This window comes from Fusarium musae, chromosome 1 (assembly GCF_019915245.1).
Source record: "Fusarium musae strain F31 chromosome 1, whole genome shotgun sequence".
In the NCBI taxonomy this organism is placed as follows: Eukaryota; Fungi; Ascomycota; class Sordariomycetes; order Hypocreales; family Nectriaceae; genus Fusarium; species Fusarium musae.
In genome coordinates, this window is record NC_058387.1 from 1,536,216 (window position 1) to 1,563,810 (window position 27,595).

The 27,595-nt window shown below is 48.9% G+C and overlaps 10 protein-coding genes across 10 annotated transcripts; 7 read left to right on the forward strand and 3 right to left on the reverse strand.

Moving 5' to 3' along the window:
• Window positions 1–431: 431 nt before the first annotated feature.
• On the reverse strand, window positions 432–770 carry J7337_000476 (uncharacterized protein; the record flags this gene model as incomplete). The annotated part of the gene is made up of 2 exons (XM_044818229.1): window positions 432–550; window positions 620–770. 2 exons carry the CDS (start codon window positions 768–770, stop codon window positions 432–434), a joined length of 270 nt encoding a protein of 89 aa, XP_044685931.1.
• Window positions 771–3,377: 2,607 nt separating this feature from the next.
• FPR2 (Peptidyl-prolyl cis-trans isomerase fpr2) lies at window positions 3,378–4,199 on the forward strand (the record flags this gene model as incomplete). Its single annotated transcript, XM_044818230.1, has 4 exons — window positions 3,378–3,679; window positions 3,731–3,772; window positions 3,828–3,901; window positions 3,964–4,199. 4 exons carry the CDS (start codon window positions 3,378–3,380, stop codon window positions 4,197–4,199), a joined length of 654 nt encoding a protein of 217 aa, XP_044685932.1.
• Window positions 4,200–6,777: 2,578 nt separating this feature from the next.
• J7337_000478 (uncharacterized protein) lies at window positions 6,778–9,119 on the forward strand (the record flags this gene model as incomplete). Its single annotated transcript, XM_044818231.1, has 2 exons — window positions 6,778–8,296; window positions 8,347–9,119. 2 exons carry the CDS (start codon window positions 6,778–6,780, stop codon window positions 9,117–9,119), a joined length of 2,292 nt encoding a protein of 763 aa, XP_044685933.1.
• Window positions 9,120–9,280: 161 nt separating this feature from the next.
• J7337_000479 (uncharacterized protein) lies at window positions 9,281–11,256 on the reverse strand (the record flags this gene model as incomplete). The annotated part of the gene is made up of 2 exons (XM_044818232.1): window positions 9,281–11,005; window positions 11,059–11,256. 2 exons carry the CDS (start codon window positions 11,254–11,256, stop codon window positions 9,281–9,283), a joined length of 1,923 nt encoding a protein of 640 aa, XP_044685934.1.
• A 554-nt stretch (window positions 11,257–11,810) lies between these two features.
• On the forward strand, window positions 11,811–13,209 carry J7337_000480 (uncharacterized protein; the record flags this gene model as incomplete). The annotated part of the gene is made up of 3 exons (XM_044818233.1): window positions 11,811–11,848; window positions 11,913–12,079; window positions 12,146–13,209. 3 exons carry the CDS (start codon window positions 11,811–11,813, stop codon window positions 13,207–13,209), a joined length of 1,269 nt encoding a protein of 422 aa, XP_044685935.1.
• Window positions 13,210–15,297: 2,088 nt separating this feature from the next.
• On the forward strand, window positions 15,298–16,736 carry J7337_000481 (uncharacterized protein; the record flags this gene model as incomplete). Its single annotated transcript, XM_044818234.1, has 2 exons — window positions 15,298–15,414; window positions 15,486–16,736. The coding sequence occupies 2 exons, from the start codon at window positions 15,298–15,300 to the stop codon at window positions 16,734–16,736; spliced, it is 1,368 nt and encodes a 455-aa protein (XP_044685936.1).
• A 1,585-nt stretch (window positions 16,737–18,321) lies between these two features.
• On the forward strand, window positions 18,322–19,322 carry ALTA7 (Minor allergen Alt a 7; the record flags this gene model as incomplete). The annotated part of the gene is made up of 3 exons (XM_044818235.1): window positions 18,322–18,348; window positions 18,561–19,135; window positions 19,163–19,322. The coding sequence occupies 3 exons, from the start codon at window positions 18,322–18,324 to the stop codon at window positions 19,320–19,322; spliced, it is 762 nt and encodes a 253-aa protein (XP_044685937.1).
• Window positions 19,323–19,935: 613 nt separating this feature from the next.
• Window positions 19,936–20,929, reverse strand: J7337_000483 (uncharacterized protein; the record flags this gene model as incomplete). Its single annotated transcript, XM_044818236.1, has 2 exons — window positions 19,936–20,790; window positions 20,849–20,929. The coding sequence occupies 2 exons, from the start codon at window positions 20,927–20,929 to the stop codon at window positions 19,936–19,938; spliced, it is 936 nt and encodes a 311-aa protein (XP_044685938.1).
• A 4,525-nt stretch (window positions 20,930–25,454) lies between these two features.
• Window positions 25,455–25,886, forward strand: J7337_000484 (uncharacterized protein; the record flags this gene model as incomplete). Its single annotated transcript, XM_044818237.1, has 2 exons — window positions 25,455–25,613; window positions 25,665–25,886. 2 exons carry the CDS (start codon window positions 25,455–25,457, stop codon window positions 25,884–25,886), a joined length of 381 nt encoding a protein of 126 aa, XP_044685939.1.
• A 156-nt stretch (window positions 25,887–26,042) lies between these two features.
• J7337_000485 (uncharacterized protein) lies at window positions 26,043–26,665 on the forward strand (the record flags this gene model as incomplete). Its single annotated transcript, XM_044818238.1, has 2 exons — window positions 26,043–26,335; window positions 26,386–26,665. 2 exons carry the CDS (start codon window positions 26,043–26,045, stop codon window positions 26,663–26,665), a joined length of 573 nt encoding a protein of 190 aa, XP_044685940.1.
• Between the last annotated feature and the right edge of the window lie 930 nt (window positions 26,666–27,595).

A 27,595-nucleotide genomic window follows, 5' to 3' on the forward strand; every position in this document is an offset into this window, starting at 1 on the left:
ATCTCAAATTGGGTCACTATCATCGGACCAGTCCGACGGGCCGTCTCATATCTCATCCAGCCATCTCGACTTGTTAGAGGTCAAGACGGGAGATTTGGCCCTTCTAAAAAGTTCAGCGCGGACCACAAAGTGTCCGACGCTCGAATCGTAAAAGTACAAAAGATGATACAATCAGTAGGGGGGGAAAAGGAAAAAGAGAAAACAGTCTCGGCTCAAACCAGCCCGTCCCAGAGTCTATCAATCTTGGTTATCGTTGTGCAACCCATGCTCTCTAATCCATAATACATCGCCATGCTGCGCTCAATCTTGCCTCATATCTCCAAATGTCAAAACGCCTGTCTATGTTGTGTATATCCCATATCCGTTACATGTCGCTATTCGAAATCGATGAAACATAGGAAATCAAAAAACTGGCTGTGGCCAAGTGTTGTTTAGATCCTCGTATATGCGCCAGAATATTTTGGTGCTGGCGAGTCTTTCTCGTACGAGACCTTGTTGTGGTTGATGACCAAGTTTCGACCAGAGCTGGCGACTTGTGTAGTGTGCTTGTCTGTATCAAATATTAGAGTGGGGCTATGGGAAGTGAAAGAGCCCGGAGACTCGGTGGTAGGTAACTTACCAGCACCGTACTCGCGGTAATCGCCAGGAGAAAGAGATCGAGGCGTTGTGCTGGTTGAAGAGCTGTACGAACCAGAAGAGTAGCTGTAAGAGCTGGAGATGGAAGGCTCCTTGGTGCTCTGGTGGATTTGGACAGTGTAAGGGGAGCTCATGGTTGCAGTTGTGTTTGGTTGGAAGGGGTAGTTGTTGTTGGTGAGAGTTGTGTTGTAAATGTTAATCGAAATGGCTGGTGGTTGAAAAGGCAGTCTTGTCTGTTCTTTCAAGGCTTTGTATTGTAAGTGTTTGGTGGGAATGAAAAAGGGAAATAGCATAGGAAGAAGGGGGTCTATATGTATTTGAAGCTTTATGATGAGAAATGGTAGTACGTACTCAGTCATTTGTAAGTGGATTTAGCCCAAGACCTCACTGCCTGGAGGACAAGGGTTACCTGGCAAAGTGCAAGGCATCTCGCACGCTAGGTAGCCTTCGATATGGGGGGGGACCCAAGGAATTCCATCGAGCTCAGGGGAGTGAGTCAAAAGGAGTCAGAGACAAGACCAAGACCCGAGCAAGCACGTACTCCCGGGCCCGGCACGGCAAGCGGGCCATGCCTCTAAAGCACGACGGACGGGAGGGCTAGTAATGGATGGTGTGTAAATGGGAATGGACAATACGGGGTGCAGCATAATGGGGCGTAGTCAAATCATTGGGTATCGACTGGCTGTTCAGGGCAAGGGACCAGAGTCTAAAAGAAAACATCCCAGTAAGATTTATTGCAATTGCAGAACATCCGTCCTCCATAGCAGAAACCTTGTGACAGCACTGCTCAGGCCCTCGGTGGCGAAATTCAGGTCAACAAGTGAAAGTTGGTGACGCTGGATTGGGCGGAGCTGTAGCAACGTAGGGCGAATGAGCAGCATTTGGTGCAGGGCAGGGCAAAGGGCCAAGCCCCACGGTGTCCGCGAGAGGGACCGACCGGGTCTGAGGGGATACAATATGGAGAGAATGATTCAAAATAGATGAAAAGAGACAAGACGATAATACTTTGTCTGTTATTGCCTGTAATTGGGGGCCACGAGTCGCTTCTTCTGGTCTGTTGTGCATGTACTCGGTCTTTGGTAAATACCAACCCCCAGCATGACTTAGACTTTGATTAGACGGGGGGCATTTTCACGATGCAACGACCTTTGAGTGAATGCATGAAACACTCGCAGCGGCCGTCATGCTAGAGGTTAGAGTCCAGTCTGGCCCAGGCAGCACAGGCACCAGCGCCAGTAACACGTACCACAACCTTGGGATCGTGGAGCTATATTAAGTTAGTGACCATGAACCGATAAAAACATCCATGGTGGTCGTCATGACTGGGGAAGAAAGGGAGTGAGGCTTCGCTTCCTGAATCTCACAATTCCACTCTTTGTCTGAGACAACTCCCAATCTCACGCTCTGTGTCTTCGTCTTTGTTGAACCCCCCCCCCCCTTTTTTTTTCTTATTTCTTTGATGCAGGCCTCGACTCTCATGACTGGCATCGCCCTTGTACAACAGACACATCCAAATCCAGCTCATACCTATCGCTGCCCAAAACTTAAACATGAGTGTCACCATGTCTCTGAATTGTGCACCTGAGCCTATCGAAGCTCTATGCCCCCCACCGTAACGGAAAGGGGTTGAAAGGGGACTATCATGTCTCCCTATCTCGATAAACAGCATCATGACAAGAGGCGAAATTCATCGTGAAGCGCATTAGCGTGTGAAGCGCTTGGCCCAGGGCTTCTCGGCGCTGGTGGATCTGACACCTGCAGGCTGGGATGTGCCCCCATCTGGGTTGCATCTCTGCTGCAGGAACTGATGCACCTGCTCGAGTAGTAAACTTGTCGATTGCTGAAGCTCTACACCATCTCGCCTTGATGCAGTCACGCGTAAGTACATCGGCGCCCTAGCCGCCGCAGCAGACGATTCCTGCCAGTCCTGCTATCCTGAACACGGATGGATGGACGGATGGGCCCGACACTGATTACTGGTTACATCAGAAACATGACCATCCAGTGACGTATCGATACTCTGTTTCGATAACAGCCTTCCATTGGTGTGATGAATCAGGGACTGCCAAGGGATGTTTCTTTTTGCGCCTTGCTTGGCCGTACAAGGCCCTACTGATTCAGTGAAGCGTCGTGTTATCGTCATGAGTCACATGGATGATTTCGCCCTGCGAGACCGAAACAGAAACAGAAGATGCGAATGCATATTTGTAATGCGTCAGATTTACTGCTGACATCCATGTGTAAGTAGTTGAAGGGTCAGCGTGATGCAAATCCTCATGGATGGACCCTGTTATTTCGATTCTGCCCATCCATATCTGGCATTGCAGCCTCTCCAGTTTCCAAATGGAGATGCGAGACGTGACAACCCAGAAACAGATCAAGGATGGGGTCATTCAGACGGGCCGGCCCCATTGACCAATAACAGGCTCCTTAGCTTGACCCTCCAAGCTATGACGCTGTTTTTCAGAAGCACACACTGCAGTACAGAGCCTTTAGCCGCTAAACGGACACGTCGCAGCTTAACGTTAGAGAGGCAACAATCCCAGAGCAGACGGGAGCTTCATCTATCCATCCAACGACAACCTTCGCTCGCATCCATTCACACTGCCTCACACGACGTGCCAACCACACCCATCGACGTCACATCTCCAACGAATTCAGGCTTCTCATTGACCTCAACGCCATTGTGACCTCCATTAACCTCATCAATCCCCCGCCCCGCATCTGTCCCGACTGCCACTATGAAGGCCGCCCTCCTCCTCTCCGCCCTCGCCTCTGCCGCCGTTGGCGTTGTCGCCGAGGACCTCAAGATTGACGTTACTCTTCCTGTCGTCTGCGACCGCAAGACACAGAAGGGTGACAGGGTCCAAATGCACTACCGTGGCACCCTTAAGGATTCGGGGAAACAATTTGACGCCAGTAGGTTCCTCCGCCTTGCATTTACATCAATGATCATCACAAAGCACATGCTAATTCGGACACAAGGCTACGACCGTGGCACTCCTCTTGACTTCGTCGTTGGCTCTGGTCAGGTCATCAGGGGGTAAGCTTCATTACTGCGATGTCTACAAACCCCAAGCTAACAGTTCTGTAGATGGGACGAGGGTCTTCTTGACATGTGTATTGGCGAGAAGCGGTACGTAAAGCAGACAGCTACAGCCAGTACAACTGTTTACTGACCCTTGACTTAGACTTTTGACTATTCCGCCTGAGTACGGCTACGGCCAGCGAGCCATTGGCCCTATTCCTGCCGGTTCTACCCTGGGTTCGTTATTCCCACCAGCCCCTCCCGCTTCATATTCACCGCCTAACACTACAAACCTGCAGTTTTCGAGACAGAGCTGGTGGGAATTCAAGGCGTCCCCAAGCCCGAGAAGATCGAGACAAAGGTTGTCGAGGGTGCCGAGACTGCCGCCGAAGCTATCAGTGAGGCTGTTGAGTCTGCCGCATCTGCCACCAAGAATGTTGCTGGTAAGGTTGCTCAGGCTGTCGCCGATGCTGCTGATGCCGCCAAGACCATCATTGCAGACACTGATGACGCCCCCGAGCACGAGGAGCTGTAAAGATTCTATGTCTTCAATGATCTACTTGGTGCATAACGTATCAACCCATACGACACCGTATCCTGTCTTAGACGCAGCCATAAGAAGCTGGATAACAAAATCCGGATCCTGTCAACGTTGTGTGCTATCTGCTCGGGACTGAACCCCACGCTGGCTCTGTGACATGTTAGTTGCATGTGCATAATCGCGCTGTAGGGAGGGTCTACTGTCTATCTCGGGCAATAAGATTTGTCTCGTAAATCTCGACGTCATTGTACGATTTCCTCATCTTGTTCTTGTGTTGGCTTCGGCTCTAGCGGCCGCTTGTATTGATGTTCTCTAATTTTCTGTTACATCAAAGGATGTTGATGATGAGCGGATATATGCAGGTATGGCCGCCCGAGTCATGCGGATGCACTTGGTGATGTCTTCAGCATGTCCAATCTTTCACTACTGAATTGAATATCTCGATGAACTACAGGCTTTAATGGTGGTTTGTTCATTATGGAGAGGGGGCGGGTCTTGCCTATGGCCTTATTGCCATGGTTTCCTGGTTTTGAGTCACTTGTAAATCCTTGAGCTCCTTTTGGATGTAAACTTTGATCACTTGCAGGTGGGGTGTTGATAAATCTATCTCATATCTAGCGGTGTAGGTCAATAACTGCCCACTGCGTCATTTCTACTGTTCTATCATGATGAAACATCATCATGAGTAGATTATTGAAGATCGTATGTCATCTTGGATGTCAGGCGTGCGAGGGTATCATAAACGGCTGTGAACGCTAGAACTACGATGGCGTCGGGGTGAGCAACGAACCAGGGATGAAAGCCACTATTTTAAATTCTACTGCGTTACTTTGGTATACTTACCGGTCAATCAGCCTGGTGTAATCTGTGAAAAGCCCACCATCGTTGACTTACCCGTACAATGCTGGAGGCTCAAAAGATTGGGTTCGATAGTGTAGGGTAAGCAGAACTCTAAGACGAGGTTTCATGACGAAGAGTATCATGAAACACTAGAAGCAAGGATCTGACACGAGTCCCCTAGGTTCACTCGAGAAATCGATCTGACTTCAGCCATTAAATGTCTAGGATGTCATGCTCTTTATTCCACGTGATGTGTCTGAAACCTCACCACCGTGACGCTGGCAAATCTTTATCCACATAGACTTTCCATTTCGAAACAATAGAGATGCGTTGTGTAGTCTTGGTAACAACGCGTTAATCTTTGGGCAAATCGTAACAATGAACAACACTAGAACAGTCAATGTATAATTGGCAAATGAATGCTCCAATGTCCCTCAAGGCACGTCACCTGAGAAAATAAGACATTGATCGTATATTAATCGTAATTCAATTCGGGGTTTGTTCCTCGCGAGAAGGCGTCATATGGGTATAGGCTCAGCCACGAGCTGCAAGGGTCAATCCATGAAAGGGGAACAACTGGATAAGGAGTGGAGGTGAAATTAAACATTATGATTACGTGACGACTAATCTCAAGAAGAAGGAATGATAGAGAACAGTGCTATGTGACAAGTAAATACCTTTGTAGCCAAAAAGATGCTAACAATACGAGCACATGTTGACCTGGGAACAGCGAAGCAAGACTGAAGTTGGCTGGCATTGAATCACGAACAAGTATATGTAAGTGAAGCCCAAAGGAACAGCGTTCCATTACGACAAAACCAATGTTATCCGCTGGCCGAACGGACCCGTTAGCCCGTTTTAATGCCCCGGGAACTAAGGCAATTAGAGAGTTTCCGCTGCGAGGGAGTCGGGAGGGACGGGATGAATATGGAGATGACGGGCGGGAATGGCCAGAGACAAGCCCGAATCCAAACCTTAATAGAGCATGAATTGTACTTCGTCAGGTAATTGAGGCTTAGACCCAAGTGTTTCTAGCCAGACTTGAGGATGTCTGATGGATATTCAAACATTGGCTCCCTCTCTGTCCGTAGCTTTGACCATTCCATGATCCTCAACCTTGTAAATACTGTCTCTTTGTACCCGGTCACCTTGTGCTCACCGTTTCAATTGGGACGCGGTAAGCTTTTAGCGCCCGCTCAACTTTTGAATTTGGTGGTACCTGGCGCTTTCGTTGCACAGGAATGGATGGATCCAACTTCCAAGGGGCGTAACATGTTGGGTTGTTTCCCTGTTGGTTTTCGATTGATGCACTGCCAGTTGGCACCTTTCATCATCACCATCTCCCGAGTCAAACAGTTTCTTTGTCCCTTTTTCGGCATTGTCTCTCCTTCTTCGCGCCCGCGCCGTATAATCAATCCCGTTTACTGTCTTTCCTTGCATCTGCCGTCTTCCGTCTTAACCTTATCTGCTAGCGAAACCTACCTATTTCTTTCTTTCAACTCTCTCTTTCATTCAACACTCACTTACTCACTCACTTACTTGTGTATTCGGCGTCACCGTGATTTCATCACAGAATCGTCTCCTCTAGTGATTGAAATGGCATATCTCTTCAAATAACGACACCGGACTAAAGAAACAAGCTTTTCTGAGGCTCCGCACCTATTCTTGGGAGCTGGCCCTTTCAGTTGGGGTACATAAATCTTGGCATCTCAAACCCAGCGCAGCCATCACGATGCTCGACTCTATCACATCCCGCTGGAAAGATCTTTGCGAGGAGCATCCGCGCTTTGATGCGGTCGTTACGCAGGCCGGGAGGCTGGTACCACCCGTCAATTTCATAACCATTCACTACGCCTATTTCATCTTTGGATCCCTCTTCTTCTCGCTTATCTTCTGGCTATCCAGCGAGCCAAGCCAGAGTATCCCCTACGTCGATTGTCTGTTCCTGGTTGTGTCTTCTTTTTGCGATACAGGCCTCAATACCGTCAATCTTTCCGAAATCACGACATGGCAGCAGGTTCTGCTATATCTTCTTTTCATCATTGGAAGTGCTCTATGGGTTTCATTCTGGACGGTCATGGCACGAAAGCAGGCGTTTGAAAAGCGGTTTGAGGATATTGTTAGGACAGAACGGGAAGCGAGGAAACGGCGGGCTGCATTGAGACGCGCCAAACCACTTGGGAGATTCATCCCTTTCGCCAAAGCGAGGACAACACCTGTTTCAACCGAGACTTCTAATACCCTGACTGGTCTTGGAACAGTTCAGAGGACAGCAACTGAGAAGCCTGACCCTAACGACTTGTTCAAGACAACTGCTCCCATGCGCCGCGCCGTTACTGCTCCTCCGGATTCCATTTCTGACTCAGACGACAACGATAGCAATACGACGCAGGTGGCAGCTCCTGCACGGAATGCTCCTATGACTCCAAACTCTGGCGACCATATCCAGTTCGCAGACAACTTGTCGCCCCGAAACGCCGGCAGAGACAGCGTGTCTATCTATCGACGGAACGAGAACGAGGAACCCAACAGACGACCTTCAACCTCAGACTCAGTCAACAGCGACGAATCAGAAGACTTTCTTCTGCACTGGAAGAAGATACTCGGGAGCCACAATACAAGCAAGAGAGGCCAATTCTACGATCTATCATCCGATGAACGTGAGGCTTTGGGTGGCTGTGAATACCGCGCGCTGAAGATCTTGGCCGTCACTGTTCCCCTTTACGCCTTCATGTGGCAGGCTGTATGTGGAATTGCACTGGGTGCCTGGATCAGCATCAACCGGCCGTCCGCGGCAACCGTCAATGCTATCAACCCCTGGTGGTGCGGAATCTTTTTGTCGTCTTCAGCATTTAATAATGCCGGCATGTCACTCAATGACGCAGGCATGGGTGCATTTCAGGATGCGTATTTCGTTCTAATCGTCGTTGGTATCCTTGTCCTTGCCGGGAATACGGGCTATCCACTGCTATTGAGGCTCTTTCTCTGGTGTAGTCTCAGGGTATTGCAACTAACCACCGAGCCTAAAACTCTGGGGCCCTGGAAAGAGACGATCGAGTTCATTCTCAAGTATCCCCGTCGAGTATACACGACACTCTTCCCGTCAGGTGCTACATGGTGGCTCTTCACCGTCATTGTTGCCATCAACACGATTGACTGGGTTGCTTTTGAAGTTTTGAATATCGGAAATGATGTTGTAGAAGCTATGCCAGTGTCTGACCGTATAATTGCTGGATGGTTCCAAGCAATTGGTAAGTAAAAACTTTACCATTATGTGATTGCCTTACTGACGCACCTTAAGCTGTTCGTGCTGCTGGTTTCGCCGTCGTTTCTATCTCAGGTCTCTATCCCGCTGTTCAATTGCTCTACATGATTATGATGTACATTTCCGTGTACCCTGTCTCGATTACAATGCGCCACTCCAATGTCTATGAGGAACGATCCCTTGGAATTTACGAGGATGACCCTCAGGTTTTGGAAGCAGAAAATGGAAACGGAAACGAAAATGGAAACCACCTTCTGCCCACGATCTCAGAGGAACCAGAAAAACCGGCACTGCGACGAAGAGTCACTGCTGCAGCTCAAAAGACGGTTAAGAAATCTATGACTTTCCATGGCGTTGGAGTGCGACCTCCACCCAAAGGTCCAGACGACAACTCTCGTATCTCTTTCATTGGGCAGCAGATTCGTGGACAACTTGCTCACGACATGTGGTGGCTTATCCTCCCGGTCATCGTTATCATGATCATCGAGACCGACCATTTCCTCCAACAACCTCTTGCCTACAGTGTATTTAATGTGTTGTTTGAGGTCGTTTCGGCTTATGGTTGCGTTGGTTTGTCCATGGGCTTACCAGGAAAAAGTTACAGCATGGCTGGAGGCATGCACCGAGGTAGCAAGTTTGTGTTGTGCTTGGTGATCCTCAGAGGCCGACATCGAGGTCTCCCTGTTGCGCTTGACAAGGCTGTTAGATTGCCAGGAGAGAAGTTAGTACGCGAAGAGGAAGAAGACTCGAAGATCAGAAGGACGAAGACAATGAATAGGATAGCCAGTCGAGAGTCTAGAGTCATGTAAAGTTGCACATCGCATGTATATGAGCAAGGCGTTCACGGATCTGGAAACACGATAGATTTGGGTTTACCAACGGAAATATAAAACAACGTTGGACGAGTGTTTAGACAATATTATACTATAGACCTGTTTGCATCATTCACATCGAACTCATATCACTTGCATTATCCAAAGAACAACTGTCTCTGCTTCGGATCAGGCACCTTCGGCCTCCCTCTCTTCTTCTCTGTCATCCGTGGCTTCTTGATTTCAGGCGTCGGGTCACGTTTTATTGACGGGCCATCTGCCTGTACAGCCTCACGAATTGTCTGCCTCGACAGGCAAAGGTCTATATGTTCATTGAACTGCCGCTCATCGGCCGCTTGCGGTCTGCTGCAGATGGGACAGTCCCACCACTGCTCTTCTGCAGCGTTCTCTTTTGTAGGATTAGGGGCGATCTCCTTGCCGTGTCTTCGGCCTGGTGATTGATCTGGAGTATCCTGGTTACAAGAAGAGCCCTCAAGCAAGCCATCTAGGTCGTCAAGTTGAAGATCAGCTCCTGGCCACTGTTCCCATTCTCTGTCACCATCACTCGCTTTTCTTTTCAGGGTTCCGTCTTGCGGGCGGTCCTCTGAGTCTGTCCTTCGGGGCCGAAAGCCGAAGAAGGCCATGGCATCAGGCCTTTTGGTACTGACGAGATGTGTGCATCTCAGACCCATCAATCGAAGTTTCATGCCGGGCATCTCTTGCTCCAACTTGGTGAGAATAGGTAGAGCGTAGTTGTACAGGTCGTCTGCAAGGCATATAGCTCTTGGTAGGACGACTTGCCGAGTGAAGACCTCGAATGTGTGAAGTTTGATTTTAAGACAGAGTGTGCGGCCTTTACATTCAGCGCGCTTCATGTCCTGCTCCAACTCTTCCGCTGTTGCTCGTAATTTTTCTCTCAGCTGTGTAGGATCCGACATATCGCGGAATGTGCTCTCAGTGCCAACGCTTTTGCGCTCATACTCTTCTGCTGGCTGAATTTTGGTTCGACCAAGACCTAAGTAGCATGTGAACAGGAACTCTGAGGTTTTGTCACCAAAAAGTGGGTTGAGATATTGTCGATGCTCGTAGAGATCACCACAAGTCTTGATACCAATCTCTAGCAGTTCTCTCTCGAGGACTCTCCCTATACCGTTGACTTTCCGGGTAGGTAGGTCGCGCATGAAGGCCATAATTGTTGGCCGATCGCTAGATAAGACGTATTGCCCATTGGGTTTGTTCATATTTGAACAGATCTTTGCGAGTTTTGCGTTAGCAGCAATGCCCGCAGAGACAGTGATATTTGTCTTCTGATGAACTTCTTGCCGCATCTGTTCAACAGCTTCCGCTGGGTCCATCTCGTGCTCGTGGCAGTATTCGGTGATATTTAAGTATGCCTCATCGATACTAGCGCTCTCGAACCGGGGGTCGTAGTTGACCAGCACCTCTCTCACCTCATGTGCTTTTGCATTGTATTTCTGGAAGTTTGGCTTTAGCAAGATCAAGCTTGGACATAATTTCTTTGCCACAAAGCCAGCCATGCCTGACCGGCAGCCGAACTTGCGCGCAACATAATTGCAAGTGGTCAAAACGCCGCCACCAACTGCGAAAGGGAGGTCCTTTATTTCGGGGCGATCAAGTTGCTCCACAGCTGCGTAGAATGCGTCACAGTCCACATGGACGATGTGCTGAGTGAGGTCGCGAGTGAGTTCAAGTTCGGCAATCAGACGGTCTGCATTGCGCAAGTCTCGAGTCAGGTCCCTCTTCTCGAGTTGAGCCTTTCGTGCGACAATTTGTTCAATCTTCTGTGTGAGGACCTTGTCTCTTTCTTCTTCGCGGCTGAAGAACTTGGATCCTTTGGAAGCGTTGTAGATGATTTCAGAAACCTTGGAAGTTGTGTTAGTGATGATTGGTTTGTGGCCGTGGTAAGGATGTGTACTTTTGTTTGATCAACCTTATCTTGTCCTGCTTTTAGCAGCGATGGTCCTAGAAGGGAATATTTGAGAGTTTTGAAAGCATCGTCCTCTGCAGTCTCAGGGGTGTCTCTGCTGACATGATTTGTTTCCTTTTCAGCTCCTGAAGGTTTCTCTGTTGACTGTAATGGAGGTTGCTCCTCCGCTTGATCAGTTGAGCTCATCTCAAGGGGACAATAGCGTTGTCTTCATAGCATATACTGCGACTATTGAAGGCATCGTGAAGCCAGCCTGATGTCGTCGCGTCTCGGGGATGTGAGGAGAAGGATGACGTGCCGGGGAACCCCTCAACATCCTGGACGCGTTCGAAAAACACACGAGGTCATGTGACTCTCCAGGGACCTCCGACTCGGTTTTAGGTGCTTTTAGTGCTGTCTTGGTTAGTGGGGGGCGCTATTTTGGTAGTGGGACGTCTCTAACGACACCAAGGGTCCTCTGAACTCAATTGGCCAAAGAATGTGCTTCCCCCTCCCCAGAACAGGCGTTTAAGCGCCGACATGGACAACTTACATGCATTATGTCGTCCGTTGGAAACACAGAAGTTGATCAGTCGACGAGTCAAATGGCGCCCAGCTCTGAAAAGAGGGCTGGACTCTGAAGGGGAGGGTACAAAAGGTGAACAGGCCGCACATTTTCTTTCTGTCACGAATCACTCGATTATTTTCCCCACAGGTCTTTATCTTCTTCTGTTAGGTGAGCCCCCAGAGGAACCTTTAATATGGCTGCGCGACCAGGAGAAGAGAATGTTGCGACACTGTAAGTTGCGACGGCTAAATGCGCTGGGAAGATGTCCCAATTTGCTGACAGACCGTCAATGAAGCTTCGCAGACATTCATTACTTCTATGGCCCCGATACTGTGAAACCCAGACATCACAGGTTTGATAAGGGCTCGTATGTCTATCTTTTTGAGAATGCCAACGAGCGCCGCTGTCGCATCGAAATTGCCAACCAGCCAGGCACTGAGGATCAGGATGCTTTCGAAGGATGTAAGACTCGACATGATGAGATCGCGCATAGCTGAGAGTGGACCATACTGATAAGCCAACCTGTAGACCTCGATCAGACACACGTCCGATACTCCTACAAGCAACAATGCAGCGTCACTCTGACCGGACCTGAAGCTGTCGCGGACCAAAACGAATGGCACCTACCAACTTTTGATCCTCAGAATCAAAACAAGTACCACTATAAGCTTCACTCACTTGACATCTACTTCTGGACCCAGGCAGATGCGCTCCAGTTCGTCAATGGCGTACGAAGAGTTGCTCCGCCTTCACATGTGGAAGTCCTGGATGAGCCTGGCCCGCCCCCTCAACCTGCGCCTATGAGCTCTGTGGTTCAACAGTTGGAGAACGTTGCCATCTCAGATCCTCAATATGGTTCAGCCAACGCTCCGAGCTTTGCGCCTCCTCCCAACGTCCCCGCTCCGCCTCCGGCCCCGCCCTCCGAGGCACCGGCCAACTTTGTTCCGATGGCTTATAACCCGGCCGCTCCAGCAGCTCCGGAGACGATTCAGCACCGAGAAAAGACACCGCCTCCGGATGAGGACCCCCTCAACCCGCTGGCTGTCGCTGTTGCGTATGACTACCACAAGCAGCCTTTCACACCGGGTATGCCTCCCCCATCGCAATTCCCTCCGGGAGGTGTGACAAGCCCCGGACTGCCCCCACCTCAGTTCGGCCAGCATCCTGGATTACAAAGAGCTGCTACAATGCCTGCTCAAGCATTGGGAAGTCCATACGGTGCAACATTCCCAGGTTCACCTGGATTTGTATCTCCCCCGCCTCCTCCACAAACTCAACCTCCGGCCCAGGCTCAACCCCACTCGCAACCAACACCACCAGCTTCCAACCCGGGACTTCCTCCACCACCTCCCGGAGGTTTCACGCAGTACAACTATACACACCAAGAGCAACAGGCGCCAACTCAGCCAGGTGCCGAATATTCAATCCATCAGCAAGTCTACCGTCCAACGCAGACAGAATTGGCTAATTCCGAGATCTACTCATTTACGCCTAAGACAAAGGAGCCACGAGGTAAACTCGAGGAGAATGCAGGACGATTAGAGCGTGGCGTAACGGGCATGCTAAAGAAGTTTGAGAAGAAGTTTGGATAAATAATATGTGACTTATGCAAACTAGGTTGGTTGGAGCGGGAGTTCAAGGCTGTTTTATTCTCACATGTTAATTTTATATAGCATCGCCATTCATTTTAATCTCCTCATCAAGATGATCAAGCCTTTACCTTTAAGTAGCTGCTGTCTTGTACTGCCTTAATGACCGACAACAGCCCTCTTATAGAGGCCGCGCTATTAAAATACTGCTAATTAAAGTTGAAAGCTCGATAATCTCTTCGGAGGTAACCAACGAGATTTTTCAAAACGATACTACTAGGTCTCGACTTCTTATCGAGAGGGCCCAGCGGATATTGTACAACGCTGTCCCTGAACCGACTCTGTACGCCAACAGCCCGGAGAAGATCTCAAAGCCTTGTGTTTCGAAATCCCGCAGGTTGGACAAGGGGGAAATGTGAAAAAGGGTATCACTGTATGGCCGAATGTAAGACGACCAAAGAAGAAGTAGTGGCATTAAGAAAGGCTGGTGATTCTCACGGAAACCCCGACAATGTGCATTGCTTAAGAGAAGACATATGACAACCTTTGCAAAGCCACCAGAGCAAACATTCCATAATATTCTCAGAAGAACACGCTGTAGCCAGAGTCTTTGAGAAGGCAGATGATAGTAACCAGGCTACCGACAGTTCATCAATTGATCGTTAATCCGACCTCATGGACGAAGATTACCTAGATAAAGGTAATGACTATTGCATCAGAGGAAAGATTTGGATGCGGGGAGGCTGAGCTTAGCAGGGGCCACCTCAGCCACGCCACATCCCTGGAAGGTCAGATTTAAGGGACAGGGCCTTTCGGTAGCGTATTTTGATGATATTTAGCGGCCGGGGCTGGAGAAGCCCTTTGTTGAGGTTGATCTTGAGAGCGAGTCTCGATGGCATGAAACGTAACAAGAGAGCTCTGAGAAGCGAAAGGGTGTTTGGAAACCGATTAAACTCTCATTACAATTACAATGAGGAGTCATCGAAGAAAATGAGCGACAAAACAAGGGAATTGTCCCGCAGATCTGTGGTGATTGCGTAATGAACTGGAGCCCGTTGATGCTTATTCCTTGGGGATGAGGTTGTCGTTCAAGGATCGGGTGCAACACTGCGGTCGAGGGGTACAAGTTTGAGATATATGGCGGCAAGATAAGAGTTCGGACCTGTTGTACACCAGCCACAACGCCTTGCCATCCCATCTGATCATCTTTGACAGGCGATTCAATACAACAGTCGATATGGTCTTCAGCATTCAATGCTCTCAGCCTTCAAGACACTTAAACTCTCAAGGACAAGGTAAGCAGAGGCCACACCTTGGCCCTGTACTAAGTTACGTAGTCGCTTGTGTACTGATGTCACCACCCTAACGGCCACTGACAAGTCAAGATCGTCAAGGAGCAGACGATAACTAGGCAATGGAAGTTAGGTTAGCCAATTCTTGATCTGACAGCAGAACAGAGCAGAGCAAACCAAGAGGACACGGCTCGTCCGCTTATTCTGGTCAATGCTTACTCCAATTTCTCGTTTTTAATCTTCTTGTTACACTCGTAATCATATTACTTCCTCCCATTTTGTGCTTCCATCAGTGAAACACAGAGCGAGTATAAAGGGTAAAAGGTCCCGAAACACCCCTGCTAGAAGTCCAGGCCCAGGTCCATTTTCACATCCAGTCCAGCTCAGCCAAGCCAAGCTGACTGGACGGGATAGCCAACCAACCAACCAACCTCGCGCCTCGCGAGCGCCCGACAACTGCGGCTGTGCTGTGCTGTGCTGTGCTGAGCTGTGCATTGCTTTGCCTGGAAGTTGGAGGCAATAGTCTTCATCTTCTTCTGTTGTGGTCCTGTTCCTCTTAATCATTCTCCTGTCAATCAAACTTTCTTACCCAGGAACAACGCCTTTTGCCGCAATCGTTGAATCTTATACGAGACTCTGTACTCCCACTTCGTATCGGCAAGCATCGATCATCCAATCGGGCGCGCCTCTGTGTGGTCCTCTTCTATCCGCCCTCTCCGACGAATTGTCGCTGGCAATTCAATCTCATTACCAGTACAATTAACTCCTTCTTCTGCTGAATGGTGCAGTTCGGTTTGACATGCATCTGAACGTTCCAATACCGCGTGGCTGGGATGCCACCGTGAGCGCACTTCAACCTCGAGAAACGTCATCTAGCAACGGAGGTGGGGGAACCAATAATACAGTTGTCTTTATTGTAAGTTCAAATGGAGTGGAAGAATCGTCCGAGATCTGCCATGGCGCTAACATTTATGTCTCAACGTGCAGGTCATCGGTAGTATTGCCGGTGTAGTGGTAGCCATTACTTTGGCTGTTTGCATAACGAAGGCGCGACAAAAGAAGAAGCCGACAGAAAGTAAAAAGAAGGGGGGCTTTCTTGAACGAATAAGAGGTCGATCGGGGCAGGGCAATTACGAACAGACGGCTGGTGAAGATGGTGGGGAGAACGGAAGACAATCACATCAGCTCGATCCCACTTCTACTTCAACCAATAACCGACAAAATCGCAACAGTGCCAATAACGGTGCCAACGCTGGTGCAGCCGTCGACCGAAATACTTCCGTCCGCTCTGTGCTTACATTACCGGCGTATCGGCAGAGCGCAAGCCATAATGAAAGGGTCCTGGGACGAGAAGGCGAGCGAGATGGCGTGGACGTGATCATCGACCTGCCAACTGCAGAGGCAGAGGAAGAAGCGCGAAATGAAGAAATGGAGACTCTCTACCAGATCAGACTGGCTCGACAACAAGCTCTCGCTGAGCGTGAGGAGCGTAGAGAGCGACGCCGCGAGGCACGGCTCAGAAACGACTATCGCGAGCTCGAGGCGATCAGAGCCGAGACCCGTGCTGCGAACGAGGACAACACTATTGCCGAACTACGAACGACTGTGGACCAGATCAAGGACAACAGGCAGAGATCTGTGTCAAGTGTATCATATGCAGACGTAGGTGTTGCACGACATGACGGAACGAGAATTAGAGCAAACAGTAGCGAGAGTGAGCGTGTTGGCCTGCTCTCAGATGCTGCGAGCATGCAATCGGGACATCAACGGGGGCGCAGCTATAGCTCTGCTGCTAGTCATGACGACGACTTTGCAAGTCTGGCGCCTACACGTTCGCAAGGGGCTTCTATTCGATCAGGCAGTGCAGATGGCAGAGCTGGCTCGAGTCCTGAGTTGGTAGAAGCAGATCTTGGTGAAGAGGCGATGCCCCCTCCCGAGTACGAGGATATACCGCTCACTGATGACCGATCCTCAAATCACGGTCCCCCGCCTGAGTATCCCGGCCCTGAACGCTCCTCGTCGCAGAGAACACAGCGAACTACGGAGCAGGATCTTGGGTCAGATTGGCATGAGATGGACCCAGCTTCAGATGGACCAAGTAACAGTTCACCAAGCGGTCAGAGCCTTGGTAGCGCGCCTCAACTGCCCAGCTTAAGAATACCGCAACTCCCTGAGATCGTGATTGAACCATCAAGCGCACATCCACGAGACGACGAGCAACGATCACCACACCGATGATATATGAAGTCTTTCTTTTAGCTGTTTTTATTTTTTATATTAACTTCTCACATGGGATTGGTTTAGAGTTTTGAACTCTCGATGTATCAAATCATCTAACGGAAGCATGGAGTTTGGATTGTTTTGAACCTCTTGAAAGGTACTTTTGCTTTATACTCAGGACGGGGTTTGGCCTCAGAGGCGGCATTCATATTGATACTATTGAGTACCGCTTACAGTGTGGCGTTGATATTGGCAGATATTGAGTTTCGATGTGAGATAGCTGATGTACAGAAAATGTCAGACTTTGGAGTCAAGCACACTTACACAGCATGCAAGTCTGGTGAGGCTATCATGTGATAATGCCATTTGATAGTACGTTGGCACGAGCCTTTGTAAGTTGATCGTAAGCCTCAAGTCAAGCCTGAGACTGTTACTGACTGAGTGAGGGTCCGGGCATGAGACTTATATGCAAAGTCGTCCCATTGATAAGGCGAGAGTGGATGCTTGAGGGCGGTTGGTAATGGGGCAAGTGGTTCAGCGGAGCTTCAGCTGCAAGGGGCCAAGAATAATCAAGACGACGGTTGTTGAGATCCACTGAAGACATGCTAATCGTGCATCAGCAAGAGATTGAGGATGTCGGTGAGAAAGAAGACAGAAGAAGGAGATGATGATGTAGAATCAAGAAGAAAGATGAGGTGAGATGGCATGTGGGGTAACGGATATACAAGCATCGAAAACAGGAAACCGGATCCAGCAAGTGCCGGAGCTCGAAGCCTGAAGTCCTGTACAAAAATTGCAGAATGAAACATACTGGCTTATCAAATGTTTGGATAAGATAGAGAGGCAAGATAAAAATCATAAGATTTGCAATAACCGCGCGCAGTCGGACAGAGACGTCCCCGCATTGAGTATGTTTTGTCAGGCTCGTGTAATAAAAGCTAAGCGTCTTCTGCTAAGCACACATCAGCCTTGACTCAGCAAAGAGCTTTTTTAGAGGGGGTTAATTATGGGGCTTTTATCGATCGAGGTGGGGTATTGTTGAAGATGAAGTTGATTGTGTTTTGAAGAATAACTATGACGAGACATGATACGGGCTTGGAGGAATTGAGTATCAGCGGTATCATCATGGTAGGAATTAACAGTTGGGAGAGATTAACTCGGGTTGATCAGCTTCCAGATTCAACAGGAAAGATTGAGTTACGGAAGCAATTGTCTTGCATGTCACAGATGTCATGATTCTGGGACATCCCGAGCTTCACCTCCACTTTTTCTTCAGAGCTGTTCTCAGGTGTTAGTTACCGGTTCAATCTCCAATCCCACACCCACGCGTTCGTAGATTCCGGAACTGGCAGAGTTGCACCAATGATATCATGAGCGCCCGGCTCATTTCTCCTTAGGTGCATGATACGTACCTTTTTGTGGATAATATCCCAGTCACAGATGTAGAAGCTTCCAACAAGCTCTCCCTCAAGCTATAAGACGAACCCTCCCCTCTTCTGCTATTTCATTTCTTTCTGTCTTGTCATCACTCAGTACTCCTCGCATCTCTCTACGTTGTATTTTCTTAATTCTTTACTTGATACCCCCCCACAAGTCATTCACAATGGCTCCCAAGATCGCCATCGTCTACGTATGTTTCACCCCTCCATATCTTGTCATTCCTAGCCCCGCCACCGTCATCTCTTCATGATAAACAAACTATTGTTACTCATGTGAGATGCTTGAGACTGCCATATGTGACAATAAGTGTAAATCAAGATTACACTGCTCAATGGCTTGTCTACGCTCATACAACATTCCACTCGTGACTGTATCACCACAGAACACTAACATATCTCGTAGTACTCCATGTACGGCCACATCAAGCAGCTGGCCGAAGCTGAGAAGGCCGGTATTGAGAAGGCTGGCGGCTCTGCCGACCTCTTCCAGGTCCCCGAGACCCTCCCCGAGGATGTCCTCGCCAAGATGCATGCTCCTCCCAAGCCCACCGATGTCCCTACCCTCGACGACCCTTCCGTCCTTGAGGGCTACGATGCCTTCCTCCTTGGTATCCCCACCCGTTACGGAAACTTCCCCGCCCAGTGGAAGGCCTTCTGGGACAAGACTGGCAAGCAGTGGGCTTCCGGTGGTTTCTGGGGCAAGATGGCTGGTATCTTCGTCTCTACCGCCTCTCAGGGTGGTGGTCAGGAGACTACTGCTCAGAACGCTATCTCGACCCTCACTCACCACGGCATCATCTATGTCCCCTTCGGTTACGCCAAGGCTTTCGGTGTCCTGACTGATCTCTCCGAGGTTCGCGGTGGCAGTGCCTGGGGCGCCGGTACCTTCGCTGGTGGTGACGGTTCTCGCCAGCCCTCTGCCAAGGAGCTCGAGCTTGCTCAGATCCAGGGAGAGAACTTCTACCAGACTGTTGCCAAGTTCACCGGTTGACTGCATGGCAGCAGCCAAGCCAAGGCTGCGCCTGAGGTGGCATCGAACACCAACAAGCCTGCCGAGGCTGAAAAGGGTACCACTGCTCCCAAACAGGAGAACAAGGGACCTCAAGAGCTTAAGGAGGTCAAGGAGGGACCTTGTGGACTGCCAGCCAAGTGCGTAGTCCAATAGACGAGTTGAACGATAATGGAACGCAAATGATTAGAATCAATAACAAATACAAATAAATATTCTTATGATCATTTTGTGTAAAGAACTTGGTGTGACATCATATATGCCTCTAGAGAACCAATTAAGGAGCACGTTGAAACGGCGACGCTAATGGCAAATGAAGATTAATACCGTTTCCGTCTCATGCTTTCCTCTGTGGGTGCTATTACAATACCTGGATCATAACTAGGTACCTATTTCATGAATATCACCGCTACACACAAGATGTTGCCCGGTGGTTGGATGTCCATTCCAAGGCGAGCAATCGAAGAGCGTCGAAAGAGTACGGGCAAGCGCAATAGGTCAATTTCATTTTCTATAGGTGGCTTGGTAGATGCCCAAGTTAGTTAGTAGACATGAAGCTGCGCCCAGCGCAAACTACCTATCTAGTCCCTGCAATGCGAGAGGATGATTCAAATCTCTAAATACTTGCTTGTTAAGGATAGAAAGAAAAGAGGGTATCTTTCTTGCAGTAAAGCCTGTTTTTCATCACAATTCCTGCCTTCGTTCCCAATCATAAGACCAGATTTGTGGTCTCTCTCTCAATTCAAGATATGATTCCTGACTTTGTCCCTTACTTTTGAAAGAGATTTGTCCGCGACCCTTGTGGGTTATCCTGGAGTTCACCGTCGTATACTTTAGCTCGGTCGTCTCGAATTGGACCTGGGACTTGGATCTCTCCTCGGTAGATCTCAATGACGTTGACCAAGGGAAGGATAAGAAGCAGCATGGAGAGAAGCTGACCGAAGCTCCATACAGTCTCGCCATTGTCTTTGAGCTCGATCGACGGGTGGCCAAATGCTTGGGAAAGCAGGATAATCCGAATCGCTGCTCCAACTGCAATAGCTGTCATCAACACCAACCCGACAACCTGGATGATCTTATAGAATCTTTGCTGCTTGCTGTGAAGATACCAGGTCGCCAGGCCAAAGATGATGCAGTTACCAGCAATAACGACGATTGTGCCGACGTAAGAAAGACCAGCGTTTGAGGCAGCGCCTTTGCCCTCAACTTCCCACACGCAGGATATGGGGAGAGTTTTGTCGTCAAGACCCTTTGAAACACCCTCGAGAACAAAGACGCCAGACACGCATGACAACGCCAAATTGACGAACATTAGAAACTGTCGCAACCATCGAATTACCCAATCGCGGCGGTAATCTTGTTTAAGAGCCAAAAGTGTCGTGTTATGGGTCGCCATGGAAAGGAGTGACAGCATCCATATGAGGAAGAAGTGATACGGCACCAAGCTGTTCATCTTCGCCAGTCCAACACTCTGGATACCAATTCCCTGCATAATTTGAGAGTCGCTATAACCGTTGAGCAGCTTCCGCCGGATGACCGAGTCTCTCCCCCGCATTTCGGCAAAAATGACGCTACTCGATAATATGATGGCGAGCAGCGCCGTGATCATGAATGATAGTAGGATCTGTCGTATGTCAGCACCTGGTTATGTTGTCTTCCGGCATGCTAGGTTTGGAGCTTACACCAGCGCCTGCGACGCCGGCATCGCTGGCTGTTGGAGCGGTCGCATTTCGATCGCAGTTGGCGGATTCAAACAGAGCCATAATGGAACATAAATGGGTTAAAGAACGTCGTGAGCACACAAAGAAAATATAGAAGGCATCACCAAAAGACAGAAATTCAGGGTGCAAAGATGACTGGGGCACGAATGATTATTATGACGTTTAAGCGCGTACCCCTGGTCGCACTGCTATCTGAAACAGGCCCTCTGGTCAGGATCTACAGCAACATTTGCGGAGTTTACTGGATCGCATTTCAAGTTTGCATTGGGGCTGTGTTCAAGGTGTTTGGGCCAAATCCTGCCAGCACACAGCCAGAGGATTTCTTTGTACCCTGGGGATGCTTGGTTGCCACAAGGAGGTGCCATCAGCCATCAGCCGGGCCATGAGTGGCCCCGATGCAGTCATATTTGCCGGCCGCAAACCCTCGTCATGCAGTCATCAAATCGATTGTACTTGGTCCTATTTGTGTCCCCAGCACAGTAGCAACCAGTTCATCAGGGCGGAGGCTGAGACAATTCACACAATGCTCAGACCTGTTTTCGTGATGGAATGCCACCCAATTTCTGTCCCCCCACAGATCGTATCTTGGTGTACATATGTACTCCATATTCCAAGGACACTATAAAGTGAAAATGTCAATGAAACATTTAATGATCAGCGCCAATTTCTCAAACCGGGAAACACTTTGTTTGCTACACATGCTAGGCATGCTACCAGCAAATATTTACCTGGCCCTACCTGACAAGGATCACAGACAGCACCGCATCGTACTCTTTGATTTCCACGCTTTCAGCTCTGGCTTTATCGTGACAAAGGACCCGAACGAACTAAGATATGCTGTCGCAACCTCTCAATCGCTCACATGGTGAAGGAGCCTTTACGTGGGAATATTCATTACAATGAGGTCTCATCGTGGGAGCTTTGCCGACTATTATCGAATGGGATAATAATAGACATGCTATGCTTTTACCACATCGAGCATGTTTTTGGGGTTTTGGGGGCATGGCTGATCCGTCGTGTCATCCCAGTGCTTTGGTACAAGCACCCAGCAGATGCCCCGATGCTTGGATTCCAAACCATTTGGCCTGCCTATGATACCTTCAGTCTTTTACATCGTTTGTCTGCTTTCAAGTGGACGACTCTGGACGAGGCGTAAGGTAGGCTCCTTCTTGGCTGGGAATGTCTCTGAAAAGCCTTTTGTTCGACTTTAACCCCTCAGATCCTTGCCAACCAGGGGGTCGATAATTTGTCGACGTCTTGGAATCGCATCCGAAGAGTGAGGCACAGGACGAAGCGAGGAGAGGTAACAAACTTCTCAGGCGCCTGTTCCATGCGGAAAAACCCAGAAAAAATGCCAGCCAACGTGCCTATCTCGTCGCTAAAACCACCAGAGGAAACGAGACGCCTCATTGGGCTGGGGCGATATTACCAGTAAGAGTACGACTCGTCGCACGCCAAGACCATATTTTATAGCAGTCTTGATCAAGTCTCAAAGTGCAGCTCAGACCAAATTCTGACATTGCTGGCATAAAGTGATCTGTCAAGCAAACAGACTCGATGCCTGATCCCAGTATGCAACAAAGAGTACTCCTTCAGGTAGAAGATGTGCGTGCGGAGCGCAGGTAACGAATTCCAGATCCTGGCTCAATCATAGCGGTTGAAAATGACTCGAAGCGAGTGGAAGGATGCGAGCGAGTTTCCCAAAATTGCGACTTGCATGAGGAGAGGTGGTTTTCCTGGTGTGTTGGACTCACCCGCAGATGAACCAGGCTTAGCTTGACCCGACAGTTTGGATATCACAGTGATAGTGCGACATACCCACATGAGCCTTCCATTCACATGATAAGAGGCGTCGGTCGGGGGACTGGTTCCGCTGCAGCTATGTGGATAATAGTCGATGCTGGAAGCTGAAGTGAGGACGCGGCCGCCCAACTGCTTGCCGTTGTCTCTTGTCGTGTTGGGTTGACCCGGGCCGGCCGTCATTCGTCTAACAGCTTCGCTTCGCCAGCCGTCTCTTCTCGTCTCGTCTCCATACGCAAACTAGACCGGGGTCAGCCCGATCTCTAGGGCGCAGATATAGGATTTCACCTTTCCATGAGGGTTTATGGAAAGGACACACACTACACCATCTATTGAGCCAAAGGCTGACTTGGAAACAGGCTTGTATATGTTGGGTTGCATGCATGATGCAGTCGGTTACTGGTCATAGAAACGAAACACTGAACAGCTAATGGCTTCACCAGGATCTGAATACTAAATCAAACATGAAGGCAGAATGACACCATAGGCCAGGACATAGCTGTACCATATCAGATGTACCAAAAACCAGCGTAGATCTGATGGCCAATGGCCCACGGTGAGTGTCAATCACAAATTAAGTAGTGTTGGGTAAATATCAGGCGCAGAGAAGATACCTTTCAACTACCTTAACGAGCTGCCTGTCTCAGCCCCAATGCACAACCAACAGCTATAATGCTGAAGGATGTCGGGTAGAGAACGAACCACAAACACCCTTGCACCTCGACCCATATCCGACGTGAAATCTTGGGTGCCGCAACTATTTGTTTGCTTGCCATCAGAGGCGTGCATGAGGTAGGTTGGTATGGACATTGTTGGATGCCATACACTTCCCTGTCTGTCCCCTCCTTGGCTAAGGTAGTCATTTATAGAAGCGCATCTCTCCCACAGAACGTTATCGAGATCACACACACTTCTACTGACTTTTTCTTAATTGAAGATGCTCTTGATCCCACGACAACATGCTGGCCCCGTTGGCCGAGCATTTGAACCTGAGCTCAATCGCCCTTCGTATCCCCACCAGAAGAAGTATGCGTCGAGTTGTCCAACCTGGCTACCAAAAGTTCTTCAAACAAACAAAGTATCGCTATTAGAACGGCTCCCCAACGATGTGCAGAGGCTCATTTTTTCGGACCTGGACTATCAGTCTCTCATCTTCCTGTCCATGGTGAACCGACACTTTCATCGCACAGTAGACCCCCAACGCATGGCAACACTACGAGACAAGTTTGAGTTGGTAATGAGAGCAGCAAAGGACTTCCCACAACATTGGGCCAGCGAGAAAAAGAAAGACCAAAGACCCGGAAACTTGGAGTGCTACTGGTGCTTCCGTGTACGGAGTCCGCAACACTTTGATGTGTTACAAGCCAACACGGCGTACTTCGACCCACAAGGCCGATTGATACCGGAGCAGGAGGCGGGACCTCAAGACCGGCTTATGCCCCTCCGCCGCTTCTGCATCGGATGTGGAGTAAAGGCTGGACTTCACGCACCATCTGACTGCATCGTGACAAGAACTGGTCTGGACCTCTGGGTTTGCCGATGCCGACGTGTGTGGCAGAAGCCCAACTGCCTGCAGTGTCCAGACTGCTCTTCAACTTGTCCACTGCGGCCCAAAAGAAGGTGGTGTGGCTGTGACTATTCGTCTGCGCGACCCCAGCATTGTGTCCTATTGCATCAGGGAATTTAGGTGATAGGCGTCGGCAAACGAAAGGCGTGCCTGTATTATGGAGACTCCCACATAGAGGCTCCCACATAGAACAAGGCTATAGTTTCATGGTATATATGGAGCTGAGGTTAGTCAGATCGAGTCATGCATGGGTCGAACCCAAGGGACACTTTAAGAGAAACTGGGGCAAGAGACATCCAGGGTATGTAAAACTATCGATATTCATGTTGACATTGGGGATTTTGATATGTTACTAGCGACTAATTAGAATGATTCTTTCTTCTTTGAACCCGATTACCTCCTCAGGCGTGAAATCATGACCAACGTAACCATTGGACTGAAATTCCAGAGATAAAAAGCTAGAAAGATTTGCATCCGTCTTGAAGCAAGGTGGTATGCCGCATTGTTCGCCAGATCAGCCAGTGCAATGCATACTCACAACATGGGCAATTCAGAATCTATCAAAGCAGTATCCATAACCAGCATCTTTTACTCTCGCCTCGCGTCTAGAATATGATGCCCAAAGCCGGCCACGCCGGAGATGTGAGCCGTGAGCCATCACCTGACCTCACGCATTTCGCTGTGGTAATCGTGCAATGGAAGCCCAGTTTCTCCTCCTTTGCTCTGTATGCTTAGGAAATATTGTTTTTCGTAGCCACATGGTTGCAGTGAAATGAAAAATGTTTCATCGGTGAGAATGGTTGGGGCTAGGGGTTTGCTGGACTTTACTGAGTGTTTTATTGTTACTTGCTGAGCGGGAAAAATATGTCCGCGAAGACTTTCGAGGCTTTATATAGGTAGTATTTCTGATCTTAGATTCTTTTAAGCTAACTAGCATTCACTATTGTCTACCACAGCTATGCAATTAGCTTGGTTTCGACAACTCAATCAGTATTTGCATCATTGTTGCCCACATCAATGCTCGAGGAGTCCGCCGTGATTCACAAACACTCCTCAACAATACCTATATAAGCAATCAAACATCCACCTCAGCTATTTTAACTCTCTTCCTTTAATCTTCTATTTGCTTCTATCCAGGAGCCTTCCCTCAAATACCAGCCATCACCTTTTCTTTGTCTTCATTCGTTGTGCCTATCCATCATGGGTGACAATATCTCTCAGCCACCAGATGAGCCTGTCCTCGGTCCAACCCTAGCATCATCAAGCATCGAAGATATTCCGACTCTTGATCTTCTTGTCAAGCTAGAGCTGGATCGGGGTAGCGATGGAACTAAACCATGCGATGACAAAGAGACAGAGGTGCAAACACTTCCAAACTACACTACTCCCAGGATTAACACGCTCTGCTAGATCACTGAAGCTCATCCAGAGAAGGACGTTCTCTCGAACTCTATTGCAGATGATTCCCATCTACCACACAGCGATGAAACAGCTCAGAACCATGAGCAAGAACTTTTTGATGACATCGCCACTGAGTATGGGGATACTTCGGGTTCCGAGCCGGATTTTTCATCGAGTTCAGAATTTGACTTCGGGTCGGATTATGAGAATGAAGAAACAACAGACGAGTAAGACACTGAGGAATTGTCGAGGAAGTCGTTTCTGTTGACATTGCCTTTTAGTTTGATCCGCTATGTCACAGCTCATCGAGACGAGCCGTTTGAGTACGTCCATCGCTTTCCCCCTGTGAAGCCCCTAGAACCGATCAAAAGTCCCGAACTTAATGCCATGGAACCTGCTGGCTTGCCCTTGACACCATCTGCCACTACGGATGTTCTCTTTCGAAATGAGTTTTTTATCATCAGGCGATCTCTCATCGCGGGATGGGGCGCCTTTGCAGCCAAAGACCTCGAGGCCGGAGACAAAATTCTCGTCGAAAGACCACTATTCACTGCCGATAACAACTCGCTGTACAAGGAATTCGACAAACTGGACCAGGCATCGCAGGACATTGCGCTGGGCCTTCATGCTAATAGCCATTGTAAATTCCAGAGCATCAAGGCTGTCTGGACTACAAACTGGTAAGTTGAGAGTTGCAGAATAAAGAAGATAGATCTGATGGCGCTTTCAGCTTCTCAACAGGTGTTTGGGATGAAGCAGGCCTCTTCCCTATTGCGTCCCGCTTCAATCACAAATGTCATCCGAGACAGGCCGTCAAATACCACTACAACAAGGCTGGCGAGGTACTTGAGATGGAAGTCAAGGCAAAGATTATCAAAGAAGGCGAGGAGTTGACCATCTCGTATGGTTGCGGGCTAACTCCCGCCGATTTATTCTATCGCTATGGGTTCAGATGTCGCTGTGGAGGATGCTCTGGATGGACAGAAGAGGATGAGAGAGGAATGTGGTGATCCGAAAGGGAACATACATGTTGAATGGCACGTTGCTTGGCTTGGCTTCGGCACTGCTGAAATGACTTGGGTTCCAGCATTTGAGACAGGATTGACGCTTCTGGCCTATGTTTGATGTTGGATTTGTATTGACCTGGATATAGGGTCATTCTTTGGTCCCTGGGAGATTAGAGATGGGAGCGGCTTTGGGCGAAGAAGAGCAACCACTCTAGTTATGGGCGTCTAATTAATACGAATGATAAAAAGAAGCACCTTGAACTTTAGGTCAGTGTCATTTGTGAGGTTCTTATGTTAGTCATAGACAAGAGGTCCATGTGTTCCAAGACAGGTAGTTTTGGCCATTTCTCTATGTTATTTTGTGCCTTTCGAGACAAACTTGAAAGTCATGTCGAAGGGATCTCAAAAGTTATTAGAACATCGCAAGTTCAACTGTCGCGCTGTTTGTTCATTGTGGGAGTCACTGGATGTCTGCCTACACTAAGTCAAGCTGAGCCTCAACGAAGACATCGTATGGGTCAATCACCGACGTAGCGTAGTGACGATTCGTTAAATACAGCATTTGCATTATTCCATGTAAATAAAGAACGATTCCCTCCAATTAAGCTACATATTCTTTTCGGGACACGAAGCACCTTTTCTCGCTATCTCAATGCCTCCATCTTCCCAATACTATCAATCCTTAAACACCACCAACTATCTGCACGTTCATTGACGAACAGCTATTGGGAGAAGACAACAAAAATCCCAAATCATGGGCTCATACAGGATCATCGAAGGAAACACTCCTGGAAGTGTGAAGGACTGGTCGAATCATCAGAATAATTCTGGCAATAATGTTTTTTACTTCAGTTTCGCCCAACTAGCCATGCAGATTATTCTCTCAGCGAACCATCGGACCATGATTTCATGCCAGATTATTGATACGTATAG